The 27,685-nt window shown below is 37.3% G+C and overlaps 1 protein-coding gene across 8 annotated transcripts in view; it reads right to left on the bottom strand.

Moving 5' to 3' along the window:
* LOC137753368 (zinc finger protein 260) overlaps positions 1–27,685 on the bottom strand; it is a 49,307-nt gene that overhangs the window by 13,066 nt on the left and 8,556 nt on the right. For 4 of the 8 annotated variants that reach the window (XM_068528544.1, XM_068528542.1, XM_068528541.1 and 1 more), the window contains 2 exons: positions 27,488–27,614; positions 18,511–20,136 (listed from right to left, as the gene is read on the bottom strand). In XM_068528544.1, the coding sequence (XP_068384645.1) occupies positions 18,731–20,136; positions 27,488–27,614 (1,533 nt within the window). In that variant the 3' untranslated portion in view covers positions 18,511–18,730. Of the gene's footprint in view, positions 1–1,060; positions 1,164–3,295; positions 3,376–18,510; positions 20,137–27,487; positions 27,615–27,685 lie in introns of those variants that run through there. The other 4 variants (XR_011071463.1, XM_068528545.1, XM_068528547.1 and 1 more) reach the window with 3 other exon arrangements.

The following is a 27,685-nucleotide window of genomic DNA, read 5'->3' as shown; positions in this document are numbered from 1 at the left end:
AGTCAGCACTCATTTCCAAGCCTGCATTATTGTTAAAAGGCAGGAGTTGGAGAAGAGTTACACTATGATATCTGGAGGTAAGAAGACAATAAGAAATAAGGATAAGGGGGTAAAATTCAACTCTGAGGTATATAACGATAGAAGGAGGGAGAAATGATAGTTAAATTTTAAAGAAAAGAATCTACGTGCTAGTTTTTGAAAGATTACAGATCTATAATCCTTGGCAAGAAGGACTGAATGAAGGAAAGGAGTCTAGGCATATAGGGAGAAGTAAAAAATGGAGAATGTTAGAGAGAGAAGGACGAAATTTAGGCTGTAGAAGTCCTAAAATTGAGACTGCAAATGAGGTAGAGAGGCTGGCATCCAGAATAGAGGTTAGAGAGGCACCCAGTCCTCCAGAATCTGAGAAAAGAAGAGCACCAATCCAGGAAGAACAGGTGGAAATGTTACCTAGGTATCTAAAGAATTCCTAGCAATTTTCACTCTAAAGGATGGGGGCTGATAAGAAAACCTCCTCAAAAAAAGTTTCAGATGTTGTAAACTCACTGAATAACTGTAATGAGCCTTTATTCCATTCATACCTGCTGGGTTCTTCCTAACTCACCTGGAGAACACCTCCTTTACATTTCTTCCTCAATCATCCATTGCTCTTCTTGTTTGAACTGGTGACTTTAAAATTCGAAATACTAACATAGGATTTGGATGTTACTGCTGAAGGTCAAAGCAGCATCCCAGAATTCAGGCTGAGCCCTTAGACCCTCAAAGGAGTTGAAGGATAAGGAAAGTGCACCTCCTGGAGATGCACAAGGAAGCTGGCTTGTGAAAAAGAACAAAGTTACGCTGACCCTTTGGCTTAGAAACTGGAGCACATACATACATGTGAGCACATGGAAAAAAGAGTATTTGTAATTTGCATCTCAGGTCAAACTCATTATACCATTTAAAGGCTCCTTCAAAAAATGAGAAACAGAAGGTATTGTATTTTCAGAATTTAGGTTACACAGAGAAACTACAAGACTGAGTTGCTAGAGTTCTCTAGAATCACAACCTGTACGGGTACCTTTGAGCAGGTGTCACTTGTAGCCTTGCTCCTGACTGAACAGTCACAGTCACAGTTTTGAGTATCATAACAACACTTTTCTCGTAAGTGTGAAGTCGTCAACCTTGAATGATATGGATAAAATATAAAGGGAGTGACTCTGAAATAATTCATGAATCAGAGTTCTTAAAATTTTTAGAAGCCTAATATTTTACCTAGGTTATGTTACTCTAGGAGACATTAAATATTTTAAGCGTCCTATAATTATATGGTCATTCAATTCATTGGTTCAGCAAACATATATACATTTCTCACTTATTATGTGTATTGAAAAGACCATGGTCTCCAATTTGTAATGGGGTATGACAGATAAAAGGATCATACTTCCTCACAAGCTTGATCCAATGTAGTATGCTTAGAATCTGCCCGGACAGTGCTATGAACTGATGAAAACAGGTAATACAGAAGGGGGAAAGGATGGAGGCAAACTGCAGGAGGAAAGACATAAGTATAACATTCTGGACATAAAGAGTTTGAAGTTCCTATGCAACCTCCAGATGGTGCTGTCTATTAGGCAGTTGGATATGTGCATGAGGAGCTCAGGACAAGCCTCAAATAGGAATGATCATTTGTTAGTCCTGTGTCAGCTGAAGCCACAGCAGTGGAATTTTTTTGCTCATAGAGTTCTTAGAGGTGAAAAAAAATGATCAAAGTCAGAAACTTAAGAACACTAATATTTAAGGGAAAAACAGAAACATAAGTCACTAATGGAGGGTTTTTCTTTTTCTTTTTTTTTTGGGGGGGGGGAGTTGTTCCTTGGTTTTGACCAGAATTATAAAAATGAGAGAAGTATTATGGAAATCAAGGAAACGTTCAAGAATGAGGCAGTGATAAACTCCTGAAAAGGGATGGAGTGAACACAGAAATCTAATTCCTCCATCCCAATTAAAAATGGAAGTGTACAAAACACGCAAGCAAAAATGTGATTCTTATCCGTGCCCTAGCTGCTGCATCCCCTCACAGCTATTTTTATTTTCTGTGTAACTACAAATATACATTCCTATCCCCACTTACTAAAAAAAGTAGTGTATTACACCAAACATACACTTTACTTTCTTCATATAACAAAATACATTGCAGACTTTCAAAATCTATCTAACATATAGTATATATTTCCATTTGCTCAAGTCTTCTTTTGGGTCTTTCATTAACATCTAAAAATATTCTTCATAAAGGTTTTATACATTTACTGTTTATCTCTAGGTGTTTTATCTGATTTGTTGCTATTGTAAATAAAGTAGTCTTCTTTATAACTATTACTGATTATTTTCGGTATGTATCAAAGCTATTATTTCTATACACGAATTTTTGTACTGTGGTACTTTTCTTTTTCGTTTTATTGAAAAATATGTTAAGTGTGATAAAATACTGGAAGAAATTCTCTTTGTAGATAAAAGAAAAATTTGTTTCGCTACATTTATAAAGGCCATTTCGTTTGGGGAAAACCTGGCCAAATTAGGAGTCAGACTGCCATGCTCACTGACAAACCAGGGAGTCTTAAATCCGTTACTTGATTTCTGCACCAAAGACAGGACAACTTGCTTCCCAATTCCGTCCGTGCTGTCTGCACTAGTGGAAACTACCTCTTAAAGCTATTCCTTAGTCCAGGACTTCTCAAAGCAGCCTTACCAAAATTCCTTCAAAGAATTAAGAAAATTCAATACCTACAGAGAGTCTAGACAACGAATAACAAGTTTCCCGGAAATCTTTCCAATTTAAAAAAAAAAAAAAAAAAAGGAATGCTGATTTTGTTTTCTACTCCACAATGAGTCTGCTTTTAGCCTTTTCCCTTTCTCATCTTTCACAGAAACGGATGCTCCAGAGAGATGCATCCTTATCATTATTTTAGAAACTAGAAAAGTGAGGTTTACATGGTACTACCCCACTAAGTTCACAATGCCACCCAAACTCACAAACCTGGAACCATACAGGTTGCAACTCTACAACCCTCTCACACTCCCTCACAACCTTTGTCACCCACTGGAGAACCCGCCCGTTTCCTTCTGTACCCCTGCCCCCATCCACAGAAGCTTTGAACACTGCACGTCACATGAGGCGATTCCTCCCCTTCAGTTTCCCCAGCCCGGTAGTAGGCTCCACAAAACCTCCCTTACAGCCTACCCGACCGGATTCTAAAACCAGAAACCCAGGTCCCGCAACAAGATCTGGGTTTCGTTGAGCCAAAACCAAACTCACCAGCAGACAAAGACGACGATGGCGAGCCAGAAAGCCTGCGCCTGCGCCTGCGCCTGCGCACTCCAGGCTGGCGAGCATTCCCAGAGGTCTCCTGGGCTCCGCCAAGCCTGGGCTCAGTACCGGGCAGAATCAGTCGATATTGGCCGGTTGTCCACTTTTTTTTGACTGTGGACTACATTTCCCAGAAGCTTCAGTGGTTCGAGTCGGCTTTTCGAGTCAGCTTTCGCGCTTTCTCAACTCCACCATAGCTTGTGGGACTGTCTTCCTGGTTGGGGGAGTAGTGTACGTAGGCTGAGCCTCAGGACTTAGGTAACACTCTATCTGTGCTAACTCTACCTCTGAAAGAGGGCAGTGGTGTGCCTTGAGTTATAATAAGCCCAGTTCAAGCACTCCAGGGAGACTCCAACTAGGAGCCACGGTGCAAGGCTACGCCAGGAGCGCCAGAAGACTCCAGGGCGCGGTTCGAGCCTGGGGTGGAGTAGGGGTGAGGCAGGGAGTGATTGTGGGGATCTCTTTGGCAGGGCTCAAGCCCAGCGCCATCTTGTCCCTCGCGAGTGCGGCTCTGAGGGACTATATTTCCCAGAGGTCCCCGCGTTCTCCGGCCGGAGGCTCTGAGCAGAGCTGTACGGGAGCCGGGTGTTAGTCTCTGAGCTGTTGGCGGCTGACGCCGCGCACGGGAGATTGGAGGTGAAAAGTCCAGAGCTCGGGGCGGGGATGGAGACTGAGTATTAAGTCTGTTCAGGCGGAACGGACGGGGTTGGGGAGGGGAGTGTCGGTTACGAAATTCTGTGTGACTATGTGTCCCAGTGATGTGTGTGTTATTCTGACTGTGTGTGATACCGTGTGTGTGTAGCTTTCTGTGGATGAATCTCCGTGGTATGATTGTTAATGTGTGACCGTGTGTAATACTGTGTGCTGGTGTGGGTTACCTGTGACTGTGTGTCCCTGTGGTGGGTGTGTGGATTGTTTCTGTGGGATCGTGTATTCCTCTTCTGTGCAGGCATAGGGAGCTTTGTTATTGTGCCTCTGTGACTGCGCCCTAGTGGGGATTGTGAGTGTGTAGCACTGTGTGCGGAAGGAAGGGGGAGTCTGTGACTGAGGCTGTTAACTTTGTGTCTACTGGTGGGTGTGTGACTATGCAGCACTGGATGTGTGAATTTGGGGAGACTGTGTCAGTTACTGTGTCACATGTAGTCATGTATGAGACACAGGATGGCTCTGCCCCTGTAAAAATCCTGATTCTTCTCTATGACGTTGAGGTTGAGATGGAAGCCCGGGTCTCCTCTGATAGCCTTCCCCTGGTCAGGGAGGGGCAAGTGAGCAAGGTGACCTTGTCATCTGGACCTCAAGAAAGGTTTGTTGTCTCCTTGCCCCATCTCTGTTACCGGGCTCAATGGGTCTGTCCCTTGTGGTGCATAGCCAGTCAACACACCAAGTACTTTTGAGTAAAGCAGAAGCATTTATTATTTGTGACAAGTAAGGAGACAGAGAGCTAGCTCTCAAAGTACTGTCTCTCCAAAGGTGGACGGGGAAGTTTTAAACCTGGGGGACATGCATAGCCCTGAAAGGGCAGGCATGGTAAAGAGCTAGAGGTTACTCTAGGTTGTCAAAAACTGCAAGCAAGCAGGTGTTTTGGTGGGTTGTTTGCACTGTAACCTTTTTGAAACATCTGGCGTTTGGAACTTTCTGCAATTTAACAGTTTCTGCAAAACAAAGCACACTTTGGTGTGCTTTAACCCCATCCTTTCCCTACTGCTGCTTAGCTAACATATCCTTCTCCAAGAGAGATCTCCAAGGAGGAGAAAATAATGGTTGTGACATCTAAAAGTCGTACATAAGGTGGCTTGGTATTTTCTCTTTGTTTGTAAAATGCTTTACTTTTTCAGCAGGTGATTTTTTTTCTTTCTTGGCTAACTCCTAACAAAGACCCATGAAGTAAACTGGAACCCACTATTTCTCTTTGGAAATATCTTCCTTGCATTCGTACTTTAAAAAATTAATATGTATGCTGAGTATTCTGATTTTACATATGTACATATATGTAACCATGTAGATACATATATATACACACGTATATATACACACATGTGTATACATATATATTTTTAAAATACTTTCATTTAAGTGATGTTGTAACTTCCCACATAATTGAAAGTTATTTGAGAATATTTTTAATATTAGACAGTGTTGTTTTTTCATGTGTGACTAACGCAATATCCATTCTCTCCTTTATTGCTATAAAAATCCGGATTTTTGTTCGAAGGGGCAGTGTGCTCAGCTTAACAAAAAACAAATAGGAAGGTAATTCCCTGGCGGTCCAGTGGTTAGGACTCCCAGGCTTCCACTGCAGGGGGCATGGGTTCAATCCCTGGTCAGGGAACTAAGATCCTGCAAGCCGCACAGCATGGCCAAAAACAAACAAACAAAAAACATGTTTTAGTTTCCCTTATGGTTGTAAACAAAAGCTGTTAGATTGGATTTCTTAGTTCTTTAAAGGGGTGGGGATGGGGCAGGCTCAGTGGGTATGTATTCTTTTGGCCTTCCTCCTTTCTCCTTCCTACCTGGAAAGTGGATATAGTGCTGCATATGGAGCAGCCATCTTATAACCATGTATTTACTAGGAAAGGAAGCATAAGAGAATTTACAGTATTAAATGAAAATAGAGGATTTTAAATGGTATATATTGTATGAAAGTTTTTGGTAAACAAAACAAAATTTACCTATAGGTGCATGAAATGTGTAGTAGCATTTTAATTCTTTTCATTGTAATGTGGACTGAGATAAAAACACACGTGAGAACTGTGAGTTTCAGTTTTATTTGGGGACTTACTGAGCACTATACCTTGGGAGACAACCTCTCAGATAGCTCTGAGAAATTACCCTGAAGAGGTGAAGGGGTACACACAGTTAAGGATACATCTCGGTAGAAGGTTACTGCCAGTCACGAGGAACAAATATCTCAAGTAATGATTTTAGTGCTTTTCTAAGTATGGGAAGATGCAAGGATCCAAGTTCATTTAAAAATTCTCCTGAAATAATTCTAACTATCTAAAGGCCCATTTTTGCAGAGCACAGAGTGACTCATCCTGAATTCCTTTCAGGATGTAAGTCAGTGACTATAGTGGCTAATGGCTTGATTCTTGTAGAACTGGATGGTGGACAACATTTTTTGTTTTACAGTTTCCCCCTTTTGGTCATAAATTCAACCAAGGTTTGGGAGGCATTTTGTGACCAATTTGTCCCATGGTGCTAGGAAGGCTCATTCCTAGGTCTGGCAAGGATTTCATTGATGGGCCACTCAATGTGCTATTACTGGACTAGGCATTGTTAATGGTAGTCATAAAAGTCTCTGTACCATCTGTCTTACTAGTCTGTTATGGTCTAGGAAATGATTCCCTCTTGCTGCTTCTTCCCATATCTAGGGTTACACTACTACAATCATTTTGATCTTATATGTATATGTAAAACTATATTTAGTTAATTGTTTCAGGTTGCTTAGTCATCATTATCTTTATTGGAGGCTCAGTCACATTTGGTAATGCAAAAAACAATAATTTTATAAAATTGGCAGAGTATAAGTAATACAGCTAGTAGCATTGATAAGATCATAAGTAAGAATTTAAACCAAGCGCTTCCATTAGGTGTGGCCCAGTATATCCCCAGTCATCTGACCCAGTCTGTTCCTTACCAATCGCTATCTTTAAAGGTAATGATATATAAGCATTGTTCATAAGGCACTCAGCCCAATTTCCTAGTGTTATTAGGCTGGTTATCTTTAGTATGATTTAATTGTTCCCAACAAACAAATTGTTCCCTTAAACTTAAACAACCATAGCCTGGTATTAGCCATATAAATCCATCCCATGACTGAGGGAGGGTCCCTCCTAATAATCAGGAGTTTATATTCTTTCACTGAAATTAGCTCATTTCTCTGAGCTTGAGTAACTTTAAAAGAAAATTCATATTTATGTCCAGGGTCAGAGCAAGTATGATTGATTGGCCAACTGAGGGGGTCCAATCTAGTAATATCAATAGTGGCCCGAACAGAACTATAACTTCTTTCTTCTATAATAAATTTCCTAAGGACTATCCAATCATTGCCTTGGAGAGGAGAAATCCACCAAGGTAACCCAAAAGTACTGGACATAGGTAATTGACCATAAGCCCAACAATTGGATTAAGTTTTAAACTCTGTATAGAATTTTGCCTGTAATAGAAAACATTTGATTCATATGCAAAAGTCCAAGAGATCAAGAGAACACTATAAATAATCATACAAGTCAGGTCTAGCATCTTGGGATAGCTCTCTATTTCTGATGTTGTCTTCTTGTCCTGGTGTGTCATTTCCTCTCTGAGCATTGTTTTAAGGTGAGTTTGAGGTCAGCAGTCCTCTATATAGACCAGTACAGTGTAGGGGCCCATTTTAAGTGGGAAATATGATTCTAAGAGTGAATTTCTTCACTTTTGCTGCACATCAACTAGTTTAAGGGTCCTTTCATCTAGGTTGGAGGCAGTCCTTTAAATCAGGGGTCCCCAACCCCTGGGCTGCGGACCTGTACTGGTCCGTGGCCTGTTAGGAACCGGGCCGCACAGCAGGAGGTGAGCGGCTGGCGGGCGAGTGAAGCTTCATCTGCTGCTCCCCATTGCTCCCCACTGCTCTCATTACTGCATGAACCATCCCCCTCCCCCTTCCCACCCCATCCGTGGAAAAATTGTCTTCCACAAAACCAGTCCCTGGTGCCAAAAAGGTTGGGGATTGCTGCTTTAAATGATGCTTCTTCATATGTATATAGTCTCCTGGTTGTAGGTCACAGGGCATCTGATCTTCATGTAAAGATAGACTACTGTGATAAGCTTCAGAAACAGACCTAGAATGTCTTTTAATAATTCAATTAAACTTTTGTAATAACACAACATAGTAACAAGGAGTCATCCAGGAAGTGAGTCTTAGGTAGTAAACACAAACCCTCAGAAGCAATTAACAACACTAGAACTTAACATACATAAAGTAATATCACTAAACCATAATTTTTCTCTCTAAAATTATCCTCATTTCTACCAAAGATAGTCAAATTAAGACTGTTCGCAAAGTAAGTTTGGTTTCAATAAACTTAGCCTGATTATTTACATAAGTGTAATTCATCCTACAGGCTCTTTTAAATTGGCTGTGCTGGAACTTTTTATAAGGAATCTCAGATTGAACTTTTAAAAGGCCTCTTAAGGCCAGGAAAGCCATGCCAAGGACTTGCCACCTGTGATGGGTATAGATCTGGATGAATTCCTCCCTTCTCAAGGTCCCCAAAATAACTCAAAATTCCTGTACCCGTCAGGTGGCCTTCCTTATTTACCTGGTAAGGCTGCTGGGAACCTAGGAGTTTCTAATTTCTGGAGGGATCAGGTAGAAAAGATAAATGTTTCTACTCTGCTTACAAAAGTATAGTTTACCAAATTGCTGTCAGTTATAATTAGCTTAAGGGGGAGGGTTTCCTTATATCTGGAAAACAAAGATTAAAAGCCAGTAATATTTCAGACAAAAAAGTCATAAAAACTATCATTCAGCCCTATGTAGCTAATTCTTGTTGATCTTGCTCTTTTGTTAAGTTTTATGAAGCCATCAGGGTTTCCATTAGAATTCTTTAATTTCTTACCCAGTTCGGTGGTATGATGTAAAAATTATCAGAAACCTGTACTTGTCAAAAGGTCCTTTCTATGAATCTTCTTGAAGATGAAGCATTTTTATAAAAGCATCAGAGTACAATAACTGCCTATAAATGACAAAAGACTTAAAAAGGCATGGTTAAAGATCTGATTACAATGCAATTGGCAAAGAAACTTGGTTACTTCTGTGACATAGAACAATTAAAGATAATAACTAGAATTATGACTGATAACATTATACTAGAACATACCAGACTTTTAGGAATTCCATGTAATTTCTAGAATAGCTATATTAATATTTATCCATGCAGTATATCCTAAGAGGGTTTATCACCACTCATTTGATAATGCTTCCCATGTTCTTTAATATACCAAATAAGCCTAATTAGTTTAATATCTTTCTCTGATAAGGAGAGAAAACAAATCTCTTCAGATGTTCCAGGGGACCTCTGGAAAATGTCAAGTTTATTTCACGTCAATAACACTTCATTTAGAAGTTGATTTTTGGAAAGTTTGTCAAAAACATCAAATAGGATTATAGGTGCTGTGAAACAATACTTTTTCACTTAACTAAAGTGACAATAAAAGATTTCAAAGGCAAATACAGATCGTTAAAACAGATTACTTAAAAGGCAAAGAAACTTTTATAATCTGTTATTAAAGCAGATCATTATTCCAGGAAAACTTTGTCCTCTTAACAGAGAGGGAAACAAATTCTAGTTTTGCACCACCTTACCTTTAATATTAAAATTCATTTACTTAATTAAATTTATTCTAATCTTAGTCCTGATCACACATTAAACTCTTTGCCCGGGGTTTCTTTTCCATTACCTTCTATAATTTCCTTTTTATCTCCAGATTTTGTCCATTTCTCTTCTCTCTATCTGACCTCTCTTTCAGACAAAATTACTTTCTTTTCCCTTAACAAAATGTATTTCAATTCCTTATACCTTCTTTTTCCTTGCATACAAGGATGTTTCCTAATTAATTTTTTTTTTACTTTATTTTTGGCTGTTGGGTCTTTGTTGCTGCGCGTGGGCTTTCTCTAGTTGCGGCGAGCAGGGGCAACTCTTTGTTGCGGTGCGCGGGCTTCTCATTGCGGTGACTTCTCGTTGCAGAGCACGGGCTCTAGGCGCATGGGCTTCAGTAGTTGCAGCACGTGGGCTCAGTAGTTGTGGCATGCGGGCTCTAGAGTGCAGGCTCAGTAGTTGTGGCTCATGGGCTTAGTTGCTCTGTGGCATATGGGATCTTCCCGGAGCAGGGCTCGAACCCCTGTCCCCTGCATTGGCAGGCGGATTCTTAACCACTGTGCCACCAGGGAAGCCCCAGAAGTTTTTAATTTTAATGACATCTGACTTATCAAGTTTTATTTTTCAGGGACCGTACTTTTGGTGTTTCTAAAAAAAATCATTGCCAAACCCAAAGTCACCTAGATTTTCTCCCATGTTATCTTCTAGAAGTTTGTGTGTTTTTGTTTTCGTTTTTTTTTTTTAGTTTTACACTGTAAAGTTAGGTCCATGATTTATTTTGATTTTTTTTTTAAGTTGTAAAGCCTGGTCCAGATTCATTTTCTTAATGTGGCTATCGAGTTGTTCCAGCAGTATTTGTTGATTGTTACATTTCTCCATTGATTTGTCTTTGCTGCCTTGTCAAAAATCAGTTGGCTCTATTAGTTTGGATCTATTTCTGAGCTCTCTATTCTATTCCATTGATCTACTTGTCTGTTCTTTTGCCAGTACACACTGTCTTGATTACTGTGTCTTTATAGTAAATCTTGAAGTTGATAGTGTTAGTCCTCCAACTTCTTCATCTTCAGTATTGTTTGACTATTCTGGGTCCTTTGTCTTTTCATATGATCTTTAGAATCAGTTTGTCAATATCCACAAAATAACTTGTAATTTTAATTGATATAGCATTGACTCTATAGGTCAAGTTTGGAATACCTGTCATATTAACAATATTGGGTTACAAACATAGAATTTTTTAATATTTATGAACATAGAATATTAATTTATTTAGTTCTTTGATTTCTTTCATCAGAGTTTTCTAGTTCTTCTCATATATCTCTTGTACATATTTTGTTAGATTTATTCCTCAGTACTTTTTTGGTTCTAATGTAAATAATTATGTGTTTTTAATTTCAAATTCCAATTTTTCATTGCTGGTGTATATAGGAAAGTACTTGACTTTTGTACATTAACCTTATGTTTTGCAACCTTGGCTATACTTATTAGTCCCATGAGTTTTTTGATCATCCTTCAGGATTTTTACACATTCAACCATGTCATCTGCAAATAGCTTTATTTCTTACTTCCCAATCTGTATACGGTTTCTTTTTCTTGTTGCATTAGCTAGGACTTCCAGTACAATATTGAATATGAGTGGTGAGAGCAGATATCCTTCCCTTGTTCCTGCTCTTAGAGGGAAAGCCTTTAGTTCCTCACCATTAAATATGATGTTACCTGTTAGTTTTTGGTAGATGTTCTTATCAAATTGAAGAAGTTTCCTCTATTTCCAGTTTCCTGAGAGGGTTTTAATAATGAATGAGTATGGAATCTTTTCATATGCTTTTTCTGCATCTATTGATATGATCGTATGATTTTTCTTCTTTAGCCTACTGATATGATTAATTACTTGATTTTGAAATGTTGCGCCAGTCTTGCAAGCATGGGAGAAATCCCACTTGTCTGTGGTATGTAATTACTTTTCTACATTTGTTGGATTTGATTTTCTAATAATTTGTTGAGGATGTTTGCTTTTATATTCATGAGAGATATTGGTATGTAATTTTCCTTCCTTACAATGTCTTTATCTGATTTTGGTATTAGGGTAATGACAGCCTCATAGAATGAGTTAGGACATCATTCTATTTTCTGGAATAGATCACAGATAATTAGTATTTCTACCTTAGACATTTGTAGAATTCACCAGTGAAATCATCTGTGCCTGATGCTTTCTGTCTTGAAGGTTGTTATTCATTTTCTCTAACAAATATGGACATATTCAGATTATCCATTTTTGTGTGTTTTGGTAGATTTTGTCTTTTTTGGAATTTTTTTTGTAAGTCATCTAATTTGCTGGGATACAGGTATTCATAGCATTTCCTTATTATACTTTATATTTCTGTGAGGTTGGTAGTTAAGCCCTCTTTTTCATTCTGGATTTTAGTACCTTCTCCCTTTTTATTTTCATTGTGGTTTTAGCCAAATATTTGTCATTTTGTTGATCTTTTACTTGATTTTTAAAAAATTTTTGACTGCGCCATGTGGCATGTGGGATCTTAGTTCCCCAACCAGGGATCAAACCCGTGCCCCCTGCACAGAGTCTAAACCGCTGGATCACCTGGGAAGTCCCTTGTTGATCTTTTAAAGAAACAAATTTTGGTTTCATTTATATATTTTTTCTATTGTCTCTTCCATTTATTTCTCATCTATTCCTTATTATTTCCTTCTTCCTTCTTGTTTTAGGTTTTTCCTCCTAGCTTCTTAAGCTGCAAAGTTAGGTTACTGATTTGAGATTTTTTTTTCTCTTTTCTTTTTTAAAATATAAGCATTTACAGCTATAAATTTACCTCTATGTGCTGCTTTATATGCATCTCATTAGGTTCATTTTCATCTGAAAATATTTTTCTAATTTTCCTTATTTTTTTGTTTGACCCTTAGGGTTAATTAGTAATGTGTTTAATTTCCAAATATCTGTGAATTTCTCAAATTTCTTGGATTTCTAATTTAATATCATGTGACTGAAGTATATACTTTGTATGACTTTAATCCTTTTAAATTTATTAAGATTTGTTTCATGTCTCAGTGTGTTTTATCCTGGAGAATGTTTTACATGTATATGCTTGAGAACAACGTGTATTTTGCTCTTATTGGGTGGAGTTTCTATTGATGCCTATTATTTAAGTGATTCATAGTTTGTTCAAGTCTTCTATTTTCTTGTTGCCCAACTACCTAGTTGTTCTAGCTGATATTGAAACTGACTTTGAAGGCTCTACCTATTGTGAAATCGTCAATTTTTGCTTCATGTATTTTGGAGCTCTGTTTTTATGTGCATTCCATGTTTATTTGGGCATTTTTATATAGTAACTTTAAAATCCTTATAATTCCAACATTTTTGTCATCTCGGTTTTTTTTTTGTTTTGTTTTGGTCTTTTTTCATTCAAGTTGAATATTCCTTGTTCTTGCTAGGATGAGTAAGTTTTGACTGTACCCCAATGATTTGGGTTATAATCTTAAGACACTCTGGTTCCTATGTAAATCTTGTTACTTGTTGATAAGCTGGAATTTAATCATGGCTCTGTTTACACACATAGTATTTGGAGCCCCCACTGGCTGGAAAGGGAAAGGACCTTTGTTACTGCTTCATTGGAGTGATAATTCACATATTGCCCCTGTAAATGCCTGTCAGATAGTAAGGGGAGGAACACCACCCAGTAAGTGCCAAGTCGCAACAGTAGTCAATGCCCCAGTTGTACTTACACCCTCTTAATGCGTCTGCCAGCCAGGAAATGAGGTGTGCTTCATGGTTCTTGGGCTAGGTTGGCAGTCAATGCTCTACTCACATACACGATCTTTATAGATGCCCATTATTGATGGGCCAGGATGGCAGTCAGGTCTCTGCTCACACACACAGCATCTGCATATGCCCATTGCTTGGGAGAAGAGGCATTACTGCTGGGCTGGGATCTTAGGCTGTGAACACACAAGGCCTCTGCAGATGCTTACTGGCAAGAAGGGAGGATGGTGCTGCTAGCTGTTGTGCATAATAGTGTGAAAGATTGGCATTTTTAAAGTGTTCAGCTAATGTAGAGTTGGCATTGTCAACAGGGTATTGTTCTGCAGGGCAGCAACCTTCTCAGCCCTTTGTATAGGAAAAGCAAGCATACCTTGGGTGTTTTATTTTTTTTTGTTATTGTTTGGTGTTTTGGTAGTTGTTTGCACCTGGTGGTATTTCTAATTTCAAGTCTCTGGTGCTCAGATAGGAATATATGGGAAGACAAAAACAACAAAACACCCAGTCTTCCGCCAGGGAACTCACCACTGGGCTGGGTTGTTACTTGAATCCCAAGGTCAATAGAGTTGGGCCTTCATTACTCCAACTTTCAGATTCTTCTTAAGTTTATTTCATGTATTTTTTCCATGGATTTTAAGTCTAATAAGTGGAGAGTAATAGGGCAAAATGTGTTTACTCCATCATGTCCAGAAGTATGGTTTCTTATCTTTGCTCTTTTGCACATACAGGATATTTCTCCCCCTCCCTGCTTCTAAGATTTTCTCTTTGGCATGGATTTTAATCAATTTCGTTATGATTCCCTTGGAGTAATACCCCCTGTCCCCCATGTTTCTTGTGATTGGGATAGGTTGAACTTCATGGACCTGTGGGTTTATAATTTTCATGAAATTTGGAAAGTTTTCAGCCATTATTTTTAAAAATTAATTAATTTATTGATTTATTTTTGGCTGCATTGGGTCTTCGTTGCTGCACGTGGGCTTTCTCTAGTTGTGGTGACCGGGGGCTGCTCTTCATTGTGGTGTGTGGACTTCTCGTTGCAGTGGCTTCTCGTTTCAGAGCATGGGCTCTAGGGTGCATGGGCTTCAGTAGTTATGGCATGTGGGCTCAGTAGTTGTGGCTCACAGGTTCCAAAGCGCAGGCTCAGTAGTTCTGGTGCATGGGCTTAGTTGCTCCACAGCATGTGGGATCTTCCCGGACCAGGGCTTGAACCCGTCTCCCCTGCATTGGCAGGCGGATTCTTAACCACTGCACCACCAGGGAAGTCCCTCAGCCATTATTTCTTCAATTATTTTTTCGTGCCCTGCCCATTCTTTTTCCTCTCTTCTAGGGATCTCAATTACACGTAATTAGGCTAGTTGAAGTTGTCGTACAGCTCTCTGATACTCATATTTTCTCAGTCTGTTTTTCTCTGTTTCAATTTATATAGTTTTTATTGCTATGTCTTCAAGTTTACTAATGCTTGCTTTTGCAATGTTTAATCTATTAATCCTAGCAACTGTATTTTTATGTCTCAGACATTGTTGTTTTTACCTCTAGATTTGTTTGGGTCTTTTAAATATTTTCCACATTGGTACTTAACATGATCAATCTCTCTTCCTTGTTGGATATGTAGAATATAGTTATGACTTTTGTATTGTCAGTATCTATTATCAAATACAAAGTCTATTTTTGTCATTTCTAGTTCTGGTTGTGTTTCTATTGATTTTTCGCATTATAGTCATGTATGCCTGCTTATTTACACTTCTGGTAAAATTTCTTTACTACAGACATTATGAAAGTTACCTTCAATGTGCTTGGTATTTTTGCATTTCTATAAATATACTCAAACTTTGTTCTGTAATATACTTATGTTACCTGGAAACAGTTTGTTCAAGATCTGCTTTAAGCTCTGCTAGGTGGGACTAGGAAAGCCTTAATCTAGTGCTAACTCGCCTCTCTACTGAGGCAATAGCTTTTTGAGTAATCTAACCAGTGCCCTATAAATTATGAGGTTTACCACTCTTGCTGATGGGGACACAAACTATCCCTGGCTCTGTGTGAGCTCCAAGGATTACCTGTGCTCTTAAGCATTTCTTTTGCTGTCCTCACGTGGTTTCCTTGATCCCATGCACTGATTAGAACTTGGCTCAATACTCTGCCCTGCAGACTCTAGCCATCACTGCCTCCCTGGACTCTCAGCTCCATCTTGTCTACTTAGGGAGATTACAAAGCTCCCCTTGTATTCCCCCTCACAGTGCTGAGATGTGGAAATGCTCTCTAGGCAGTAAGCTGGGTCAAGTGTATGGATCACATTTGTTTATACTTTCTTAGGCATCACCATTGTGTTGCCTGGTGTCCAATGTCTGAAAACCTTTATTTCTCATATTTTATCTAGCGTTTTGTTATTTTAGGCAGGAAGGTAAATCCTGCCTCTATTATTCCCATTTTGACTGGAAACAGAGTATTAAAAAAAAAAAATTCTATTCTTAAGAATTGCAAGAAAAAAAAAAAAAAAGAATTGCAAGAGGACTACAGAGCTTCCATATGCCCTTCTCCCAGTTTGCCTAATACTAACATTTTACACTACTGTAGTATAATGATCAAAACCAGGACATTAACATTGGGAACAATACTATCAATCAAATGACAGGTTTGATTGAATTTCATCAAGTTTTCTCTGCTAATTTTCCAAAAATTGAATCCACAATCCAGCATTGTATTTAGTTCCCTTGCCTTTTATGACCTAGAAAAGTTATGAACTTTTGGAGTATTGGGCAAGTTATTTTACAAAAGGGTATTCATTTTGGGTTTGCCTGCAGTTCCCTCATTATTAGAAAATAGTTATGCATGTTTTGGTGAGAATACTACCCAAGCGTTTGCCCTTCTTAGTGCATCACCTTGATGCCAATGTCTCACTGTTGGTGATTATTTGGTTAAAGGGGTGTGTGCAATGTCTTATCTTTGTAATTAAATACTTGGGAGAGATACTTTGAGACAATTCTAATATCCCATTTTTTCCTTATACTTTCACCTTCAACTCTTACCATCCATCAATGGATTTTGTATATAATTACCACTATTATTATGGTGATTTCCTATTTCCCTCATTCCCTTTAAATTTATTAATTAGAATTCTTCACCATTAAATTGAACCAGAATCCCTTCTTTGCAGTAGCTAATTTCATGGTCAGGACAGCAATAAACAGGATAGGTCTGGAACATCCCCTTGTATTTGGGGAAAGAACCCAAAGCTTCCAAGTAGGCTAGGGAAAATGTGGAAAGGATAAAGGAGCAAATGAAAATGGAAAGGAATAAATTTTATCAATTTGAGCACCAAGGAAAAGTACCAGAAAAAGTACCAAAAGTTACATTTTGGTTTATCAGATTAGCAGTCTGTGAAATGACAGGAGTTCATAACAAAATTCAAAGAAAAATGTTGTGGATGTGTTGTATTTTTTTTCATTTATTCATTAATGATTCAAAAAATAAGTGTCAAGCCACATGGTTATTTTATTTCTGTCATTAATTTTAAGTCCATATATAAGGTTTGGATAGCTCATTGTTTTAATTTGTTCGAGCAAGCAAAAAATATTAAAAACACACAAAGAAGTGTAGGGCAAGTAGCTCTGGAGTACTATGCAAGACGAGGGAAATTAATCAGCATTGATGGTAACTCAGAATAACCAGGTAGAGTAGGATAGAAGAGCAAATCAGCAGTGTGGTCACATGACAGCTCAGTAAGTAGAGTGAGCTATTAATAACAACATTAATAATTATAATACAATTGAACTATTTCAAAGATATGAAACAGCAAGTATCCTAATAAAAAGGGTAACAACAGAGACCTATTCTTTTACTCTGTAGGACATGAATGATCTATCACTTACATACTTTTAATAACTGCTAACTTAAAAAAATTACTAATAAGGAATATGTAAAGAAAACATAGCTCAGTATACCCAATGAGAAAACACCTTACTTACTACTGCTGATCATGCAAAACTGGGCAAGACACCAATCTCAAAAATTAAAATCTAATGAATGACAGTGATGTAAATGTATGTAAATATAATAGGTAAATTTTCTTATAAAAATTAATAACCAGTGGCTTTCGATCACTTTGATTATATAACCAGGTCAACTGTCGTAAGAAAGAGGTGATGAGTAGCCAAGATTTGCAACCTTATTAACTGTCTCATTTTTTTTTGTTGTCTCTTTGTTTTTCCTGAGTCAGGGAAGATTGCTAAAATCAAAGGTCTACTGATTTTCCAACTGCCAAAACACAGTAAGACAACACTGAACGGAATAAAAAGGAAAATTATAAATAGATACAAAACCCAATTGAAGCCATGGTAATAGCAGCGTTGTAAACCCTCTTAATTTTAGTGACCAGCTTATAATCATTGCAATAGCTGTAGATTTTCTCCTACTTTTAAAGCTGCCTAACAAATTTAAGAGACTGATAAGATTGGGTTAGAATATTTTATGAAATATTTAAAATGCTCATTTCATTTGGATGCTGACTGGTACTGCCTAGAGGTGAAAAGCCTCCTTAAAGGAATTGTGTTGCAAAAGGTATTTAGGGAAATCTGTTGTGTCAAAACAAAATAGAAATTCAAAAAGAATTCAAACATTTGATGACAATGGAAAAGTTAAAACATCTACCATTAGAACAAAATCAAGAGAAAACAAAACAAAACAAATCTACACAAACACCTTGCAGGACCACAAAACTTTAAAACCACATAGTATCTGGGGGTTCTAACTCTCTGGAGAAGGTAAGTATGCCATATAAAACAAGCAAAAAATTAGAATGCAAAAGATATATTTGAGCAATATTACAAATCACTAAGCCAAAAACGATAAATAGGCAAAAGAACAAAAACACAAACACCAAAAGTAACTGTAAGCAAAACATCCCTGGACAAGAAACTCATATGAAAATAACTCAAATAATTAATAATTAGGGAAATACATTTCCCATGCATTTAAGAAATGGATTGATAGGCATCATCCTACATAAACAGATATTCAGAACGTTAATTGATATAAAAAGGAGAAATATTTGGTGATATTGAACAAAGCTGAAAGTATATATCACTTATGAATGAATAATTCTAGTTTTAGAGTGGCCATAAAGTCTGGAAATAGATTTAAGAGAGGTAGAATCTCTGCGATAACTTCTACTTAAATACACAGATTTTTCCAATGAAACTCAGAAACAAATGGCTTTATATATGTCTTTCATTCAAAAGTCTTCTCACCAGTACAACTTGTTCAATATCAAGTAAGTTGCCTGCCCACTCTAAAGGCATTCCCACATTCCTTACATTCATAGGGTTTCTTACTATTATGAATTCTCTGATGTTTTGTAAAGGATGAACTATGTCTAAAGGCCTTCCCACATGCCTTGCATTCATAAGGTTTCTCTCCAGTATGAATTCTCTGATGTTCAGTAAGGGCCGAACTGTGTCTAAAGGCCTTCCCACATACCTTACATTCATAAGGTTTCTCACCACTATGAATTCTCTGATGTTGAATAAGGGCTGAAGTAAGTCTAAAGAACTTTCCACACGCTTTACATTCATAAGGTTTCTGACCACTGTGAATTCTCTGATGTCGAGTAAGTTCACTACCTACTCCAAAAGCTTTCCCACATTCCTTACATTTATATGGTTTCTCACCAGTATGAATTCTCTGATGTCTAGTCAGGGATGAACTGTTTCTAAAGACCTTTCCACATGCTTTGCATTCATAGGGTTTCTTACCACTATGAATTCTCTGATGTCGAGCAAGTTCTCGACAGACTCCAAAAGTCTTCCCACATTCTTTACATGCATAAGGTTTCTCACCAGTATGAATTCTCTGATGTTCAGTAAGCTGTGAACTAATTCTAAAGACCTTCTCACATTGTATACATTTGTATGGCTTCTCACCAGTATGAATTCTCTGATGTTCAGTCAGTTGTGAATGAAATCTAAAGTCCTTGCCACATTCCATACATTTGTAAGGTTTCTCATCAGTATGGATTTTCTGATGTCTAGTAAGTTGTGCATGCACTCTAAACGATTTCCTACAGAAAGTGCATTCATAGGGTTTCTCACCATCATGAATTCTTTGAAGTGGAGTGATTTTTTCAATTCTTCTAAAAATCCTTCCATATTGCTTACATTTATAGCACTTCTGATCATCACAGTGTACACTACGGTCTTCATAAAAACTAAATGCATTCCCACATTCCATACATTTACAAGGTTTCACACCAGTATGAATATTCAGTTGTAGGACATGTGGGTCATCTACTCCAAAGGTTTTCCAATATCTACTACATTCAGAGGTTTTCTCACTAGTATATATTTTCTCATATTCATCAAAGTTTAAGTCACAACTAAGGACCTTCCCATATTCCTTACAGGGCTTCTCACTATCATGAATTCTCTGATGTAATGTAAGAGATTTATGATTTTTGTAATTGGGCACTTTTTCAGAGATGATTTTCATTTGACTGAAATATCCCACTTCAGGTCTTTGTACTTCAATCTTCCTTTTGCTTTGCCAATCATTTCTGACAATGGAGTTCTCAAGGCCAACTAATTTACTACTTTCTATTACTTCCCACTGAGAATCATTTTTTTCAATAATGTCCTTCTCTGTAGATAAAGTCTTTTTGTCATACTTGGATTCCAAGTCTGAAAGAAAGGGAAAAAACAATTTCTTTTTTCATGTGTCACGAAGATAAAATAGTTATGAAGTGCACAGGAGAAAAACTGAAAATAATTCACAGTATAAGTGAATGATTAAAATACTGTTATGAAGTTTGAGGAAAGGTAAAGAGAACTCAGAGAATGATAAGAGTATAACATAAGGTTGTGAGGTTTGTGCTAAGAGAAATGGATTAAGTCAGTGGGTCTGAAATTTTGGTGTTGATCATCACCTAGTAAGCTTGTCAAGTACTGATGTTCATGAACTAATCCAGATAAACTGAATCAACACCTATAGATGTGGAATTTAGTCATCAGTATCTTGTAGAGATACTGCAAATACAGATCAAAATTTGATTATCGATACATACTAACAGTTTTCTGATAGTTTTCTTTTTTTCTTTTACAATATAATCCCAATACTTTACCATCGATAACAGGGTGCTGCTTGTAAAACAATATTTTAATCCATTATCCCCTAATCATTTTCACCTTCTGCATCAAACCACATCTCCTATCATTTAGAGATACCCACAAGATATTTCATTTCTCAGAAATGGAATACTTATATACTACCTCCTTTTCGTTGTCCAGGTCTAAAAGTTACCACCCTCTGAAATGATGTACTAGCTGACTCTAAGTAAGTTCATATCTATGTCTCTATTCCAATATCTAGTTCCTTACCCTCATACCCATTTTTTCAATTGTGTAATCTGTAATTTTCTCTGTTATCATACTGTTTATTTCCTTATTAAACTCCAAAAGGAAATATAAAATCATTCTTCTATGTGCCACTGAATAGCAAGCCCCAAGGTCATAGTAGTTTACAATTACAGGAAAAGCAAATCACTGGTTGAAAGCAATGTGAGAATAAAAGCCAATATTACAAAAATAAGTCACTGGAGAACACAATTATCAAAATAATTACATAACTATAAGAATCTCCATACCTTTAAAACCTCACACTACACTACAGTGATTTTATATATATAAATTTATATACATGAAATTTATAATATAGTAAGATACATTCATATATATAATAGTGTTTATAAATGATTGTTTTCCAATTGCCTCTCCACCTACGCATACTGTCTCCATCACTGCTGTTAATTTCCTCCTATGCAAAACCATGAGTTTCTTCATCCCAATAAAGATGGTGTTTTATTTACCTCTCTTCAGTAACATTTTCACTATTATTCATCTATCCTCCTGAAATCCTAGTCTATATTTAAATGTTTTCCTTTATGCTCTTTCCCAGGTATTCCTTTCCATTTTTCTATTCTCAAAGCTAACCACTGCTATATTGCCTAAAAAAGTATCAGAATGTTTTAGATATTATAATAGGTATTTCCCATATTTTAAAGCTTATGCAATTCTGAGTAAACATGTGGCTGAAAAGGAGAATTTGGTAACAGAATGGTATGTAAAAGGTGGTGGAGGTGGGCAAGAGTGTAAGGCACTTTGTAACAAAAGATCTCTTGGACCTAGCTGGAGATTGGCAATCAGATGAGGGAACAACCTAAGGAAAATCCAAAGTGACTGATATACATTGCATGATAAAAGGCAAAAATAATTTCCTGTGACTGAATTATGTATAATTAAGGTGAAATAATGCAAACACCATTATTTGACTGAAACAATAAAATCATAAATGAATGCCAGTATCAGTAAACTAAAAGTACTTCCACTTAGAAATGAAGAAACTTTCTATCAAATAACTGTTTAGTTATTGTGGAAATGTAACTGAAATTACAAAACTTTCAGGGAATGGTGGCGTTGAAAATATTGCACATTAAAAATCTATGAAACTCAATATTAGTCACATAGAAAGTAAGGATTTAAACACTTATATTGATAAAAATGAAAGAATGAAAACCAATGTATACATTCCACTCAAGAAGACAGAAACGAACAAAGTGACCTAAAGAAAAGTTGAGAGGAGAATTCAATAAATATAGAATCAGAATGTGATGAGTTAGAGAACATATAAAGAATATAATCAACAAATATAAAAAGTGAAAGAAATCAAAGATGACATAAACAGTTGGAGAAATATACCATGTTCTTGGATTGGAAGAATCAATACTGTGAAAATGACTATACTACCCAAAGCAATCTACAGATTCAATGCAATCCCCATCAAACTCCTAGTGGTATTCCTCACAGAATAAGAACAAAAAATTTTACAATTCGTAAGGAAACACAAAAGACCCGAATAGCCAAAGCAATCTTGAGAAAGAAAAACAGAGCTGGAGGAATCAGGCTCCCTGACTTCAAACTATACCACAAAGCTACAGTAATCAAGACAGTATGGTACTGGCACAAAAACAGAAAAATAGATCAATGGAACAGGATAGAATGCCCAGAGATAAACCCACGCATATACTGTCATCTAATTTACAACAAGGGAGGAAAGAACATACAATGGAGAAAGGACAGCCTCTTCAATAAGTGGTGCTGGGAAAACTGGACAGCTACATGTAAAAGAATGAAATTAGAACACTCCCTAACACCATACACAAAAATAAACTCCAAATGGATTAAAGACCTAAATGTAAGACCAGACACTATAAAACTCTTAGAGGAAAACATACGAAAAACACTCTTTGACACAAACCACAGCAAGATCTTTTTTGTCCCACCTCCTAGAGTAACTGAAATAAAAACAAAAATAAACAAATGGGACTTAATTAAACTTAAAAGCTTTTGCACAGCAAAGGAAACCATAAACAAGACACAAAGACAACCCTCATAATAGGAGAAAATATTTGCAAATGAAACAACAGACAAAGGATTAATCTCCAAAATATACAAACAGCTCACGGAACTCAATATCAAAAAAACAAACAATCCAATTAAAAAATGGATGGAAGACCTAAATAGACATTTCACCAAGGAAGACATACAGATGGCCAAGAGGCACATGAAAAGCTGCTCAACATCACTAATTATTAGAGAAATGCAAATCAAAACTACAATGAGGGCTTCCCTGGTGGCGCAGTGGTTGAGAGTCTGCCTGCCAATGCGGGGAATGTGGGTTCGAGCCCTGGTCTGGGAAGATCCCACATGCCGTGGAGCAACTGGGCCCGTGAGCCACAATTACTGAGCCTGCATGTCTGGAGCCCGTGCTCCGCAACAAGAGAGGCCGCGATAGTGAGAGGCCCGCGCACCGCGATGAAGAGTGGCCCCCGCTTGCCGCAGCTAGAGAAAGCCCTCGCACAGAAACGAAGACCCAACACAGCCAAAAATTTTTTTAAAAAAATTAATTAATTAATAAAAAAAAAAAGAATGTCCTGGAGGGATTGCTTTAAAAAAAAAAAAAAACTACAATGAGGTATCACCTCATGCCAGTCAGAATGGCTATTCTCAAACAATCTAGAAACAATAAATGCTGGAAAGGGTTTGGTGAAACGAGAACCCTCCTGCACTGTTGGTGGGAATGTAAATTGAAACAACCACTATGGAAAACAGTATGGAGGTTCCTTAAAAAACTAAAAATAGAACTACCATATGACCCAGCAATCCCACTACTAGGCATATACCCTGAGAAAAGCATAATTCAAAAAGAGACATGTACCACAACGTTCGTTGCAGCACTATTTACAATAGCCAGGATATGGAACCAACCTAAATGTCCATCGACAAACGAATGGATAAAGAAGATGTGGCACATATATACAATGGAATATTACTCAGCCATAAAAAGAAACGAAATTGAGTTATTTGTAGTGAGGTGGATGGACCTAGAGTCTGTCATACAGAGTGAAGTAAGTCAGAAAGAGAAAAACAAATACCGTATTCTAACACATATATATGGAATCTAAAAAAAAAAAAAATGGTATTGATGAACCTAGTTGCAGGGCAGGAATAAAGATGGAGACATAGAGAATGGACTTGAGGACACGGGGTGGGAGGGGGAAGCTGGGGCAAAGTGAGAGAGTAGCATCGACATATATACACTACAGAATGTAAAGTAGTTAGCTAGTGGGAAGCAGCAGCATAGCACAGAGAGATCAGCTCTGTGCTTTGCGATGACCTAGAGGGGTGGGATAGGGAGGATGGGAGGGAGGCTCAAGAGGGAGGGAATATGGGGACATATGTATGCATATGGCTGATTCACTTTGGTGTACAACAGAAACTAACACAGTATTGTGAAGCAATTATACTCTAATAAAGATCTATTTTAAAAAAAAAGTAAATGACAAGTGAAAGAACCATCACAGAGGGTATTTTTTAAATGTTATAAGACTCGTATGCCAATCAATTTGAAAATGTTGACTTATGAATTATTTTCTAGGTAAATAAATACTGAAAACCCCAGAAGCCATAAAAGTTGAAAAAAGAACAATTTTCTAGAAAGAGATAAAATTGTCAAAGACTTACCTCCCATGAAACAAAAAATCATAAGCATGCCTATTGCCCAGGTTGTGGCAATAAACCAGGTAATGAACCAGGGCTCCTAAAGTAAATATCTGAGTCATGACCTGGAGCAGGGAAGGTAGAAGATGTGCCCTTGACTGTTGTGACAGAAGCAAGAATGTTTTATAATATTAATGAATCATAACAAAAAGACACAGAAATCATCGAAGGAGACCACCATTTTGACAAGAATACAAGAATCAAAAGAGGGTGAAAAGTACTTTGTGTACTAAACATTAACTAAACAACTAAAAATTTATAGCTAGTATTAATTTTTTAAAAAGGAACAAAACACATAAAACATGGAAGACCAGAAGAACTCACTTTTAACCAATTCAGGTGTTTGGTCTGGGATAGGGAGGGTATAGGGTGAGCCTGGGAAAGCTTCAGAAAGCATTAGTAAATTCAAAGAATAAAGAATCAAGTCAAAGGTACACAAAAATCCATAAGGAATTAGTATTTATACAGCTAGGCATCAACAATCAAAGACTGTGATGGGCTAAAGTATACTAAACCAATGAAAATCAACAAATCCATAATGATACATAAATAAGAGGTCAGAAAATTTCAAGTGCACCATTTGAGGTGGCTAATTAGTTACAATCATATAAAGAGTATAATCAAACACTTGCTGCCTTTTCCATTAGATTTCAAGTTTATCAAGTAGCATGAGGGTAACTAATTAAATGTATTAGAAGGAATGTTGGACTTAGTACAACACTGATTTAAATGAAGGTTTTCAACTGTAAAAAGCATTAAGTGAATTGTTGATGAGGAACTGTATACTCATAGAATGCTAAAATAGGACCACAGAGATCCCTTTCTGACCATAATATCTGAATTAGTTCCATCATTCTTCATCCCTTTATTTTGCTTACTTTTCTTCATAGCACATATCACTATCCATGATATATCTTCTAATCATCTATTTACCTATTTATTATATATCTCACTTACTAGTATGTTAGTTCCATGACATTAAGATCTGTATTGGTCTTTCTTACCATTGTACTTATAGGGCTAACACAATAACTATCTTACTGTAGACACTGATTAAGTGTTGATTATATAAATGACCAAGATTTTTTTGTCAGTGAAGACATTTATGTAAGTCTAAATACAAGAGGAACTAGAGGAAATGTTGGTCGAATTGGGAAAGATCTTAATTTTCTTCCCCAAGTATCAGGCTTTTTTCCCATAGGGGTTTAAAGGGAGTTTCCCCAAAACATCACAGGGGCCAACCTCCTCTTGGACAGGCTGGGCTTTTTACTATGGTGATGGCTTTCCTTGCTTCATCAAGTCCTCACTCACATAGCCCTGTTTACTTGTCACATCCCTTGTAACCCTCCAGGGCAACTTCCCTTCCACTAATAAGGTAGTCAAAACTGGCTTAGAAATGGAACACCCTGCTTACAACAAAGAAATGTAACATAATATACAGAAATATATAAGAATCAGAACCAATTCTAAAAAACACTTTTGAGAATTGGTTAAGTTTTTAATAAATGAGATTGAAATGAAAGACTTCAGAGAAGAGAAATATGAGAAGATTGAAAGAACATTCACCTTAGAGTGACCATAGAATTACAAAGTATAAAGAGAGTATACATTTTCTGACCTCTTATTTATGTATCATTATGGATTTGTTGATTTTCATTGGTTTAGTATACTTTAGCCCATCATAGTCTTTGATTGTTAATGGCTAGCTGTATAAATACTTTACCAGATAGGTAAAGAAGTGTCTTCTTTTATTTAAACCCATGCTATCTCTTTGCCTTGAGAGGCAGTATGTTGTAACAGCTAAGAATATCAACTGTGGTGCCAGACTGCTTGGGTAAGAAAACCTGCTTCTGACACTAGCTATGTAACCCTGGAGGGGTAGCCTAAATACTCTTTGTCTTAGCAATCTCTTCAAAGAACAATAATGCAAGTAGTATTTATGCCATAGGGTTGTAGAATTAAATAACTCAGTATATTAAAAGGGCTTAAATCAGGGCCTGGTACAAGGCAAGAACTATGTGAGCTGAGAGGAAAACAAGGAGCTTTCTAAAACATTAAAAGGTCCTTGCTGGAATACTGACTTAACGTTAAATGCAAAGTTCTTTAACCCCATAGCAGGTGTAAGACAACACTTGTGTCAGGCAATGAATATGACTTCTATTTGCCAATGTAACAATATAAATTATACAAATTCTTTTAATAATCATAACAACTCAGGACACAGTATCTTAGCTGTTCTCCCAGAAGGTGGGTAAGAAAGTAATAAAGAAATTTTAGCAATTCTGGGCTCAAACACAATATAATAGATATCTCAAAGGATACAGTGTATGTATCCTAGAAGTCAAATCCAAGGACTTCCCTAGTGGCGCAGTGGTTAAGAATCCACCTGCCAATGCAGGAGACACGGGTTCGAGCCCTGTTCTGGGAAGATCCCACATGCCACGGAGCAACTAAACCCATGTGCCACAACTACTGAGCCTGCGCTCTACAGCCTGTAAGCCACAACTACTGAGCCCTCGTGCCACAACTACTGAAGCCTGCGTGCCTAGAGCCCGTGCTCCGCAATAAGAGAAGCCACAGCAATGGGAAGCATGCGCACTGCACTGAAAAGTAGTCCCCACTCACCGCAACTAGAGAAAGCCTACACGCAGCAACAAAGACCCAACACAGCCAAAAATAAATGAAGGTAGAAATTATAAGAAATTATAAGAGACTGAGAAGGGACTTCATAGAAATTACATGAAGAATGAGGAAGATGCTTAATGGAGCTGTCATCTCCAACACCATGCTCAATCCATGCCTTTGGAAACTGGGAGAAGAAATTCATCTAGTTTCTTAAAAGATAGCTTTGAGTTCACTGAATGTCAACTGATATTCTATAGAACATATTCTAAATTATGTAAACAGCTAAATTTACCCAGTGAGACCAAGTTGCTGTAATTTTCCATCATCACATCCCAGTACAAGTCCCTCTGAGCAGAATCCAGATACTCCCATTCCTCCTCAGAGAAGCTGATGACCACATCCCTGAATGTCACCAATTCCTGAAACAACAAACCACATATTATAAGTAAAATTGAAGGAAACATTTTTGAGTAAAAGGTAAGAAATAAAG

This window comes from Eschrichtius robustus, chromosome 19 (genome assembly GCF_028021215.1).
Source record: "Eschrichtius robustus isolate mEscRob2 chromosome 19, mEscRob2.pri, whole genome shotgun sequence".
Classification (NCBI taxonomy): Eukaryota; Metazoa; Chordata; class Mammalia; order Artiodactyla; family Eschrichtiidae; genus Eschrichtius; species Eschrichtius robustus.
This window is presented reverse-complemented; position numbering and strand designations above follow the sequence as displayed.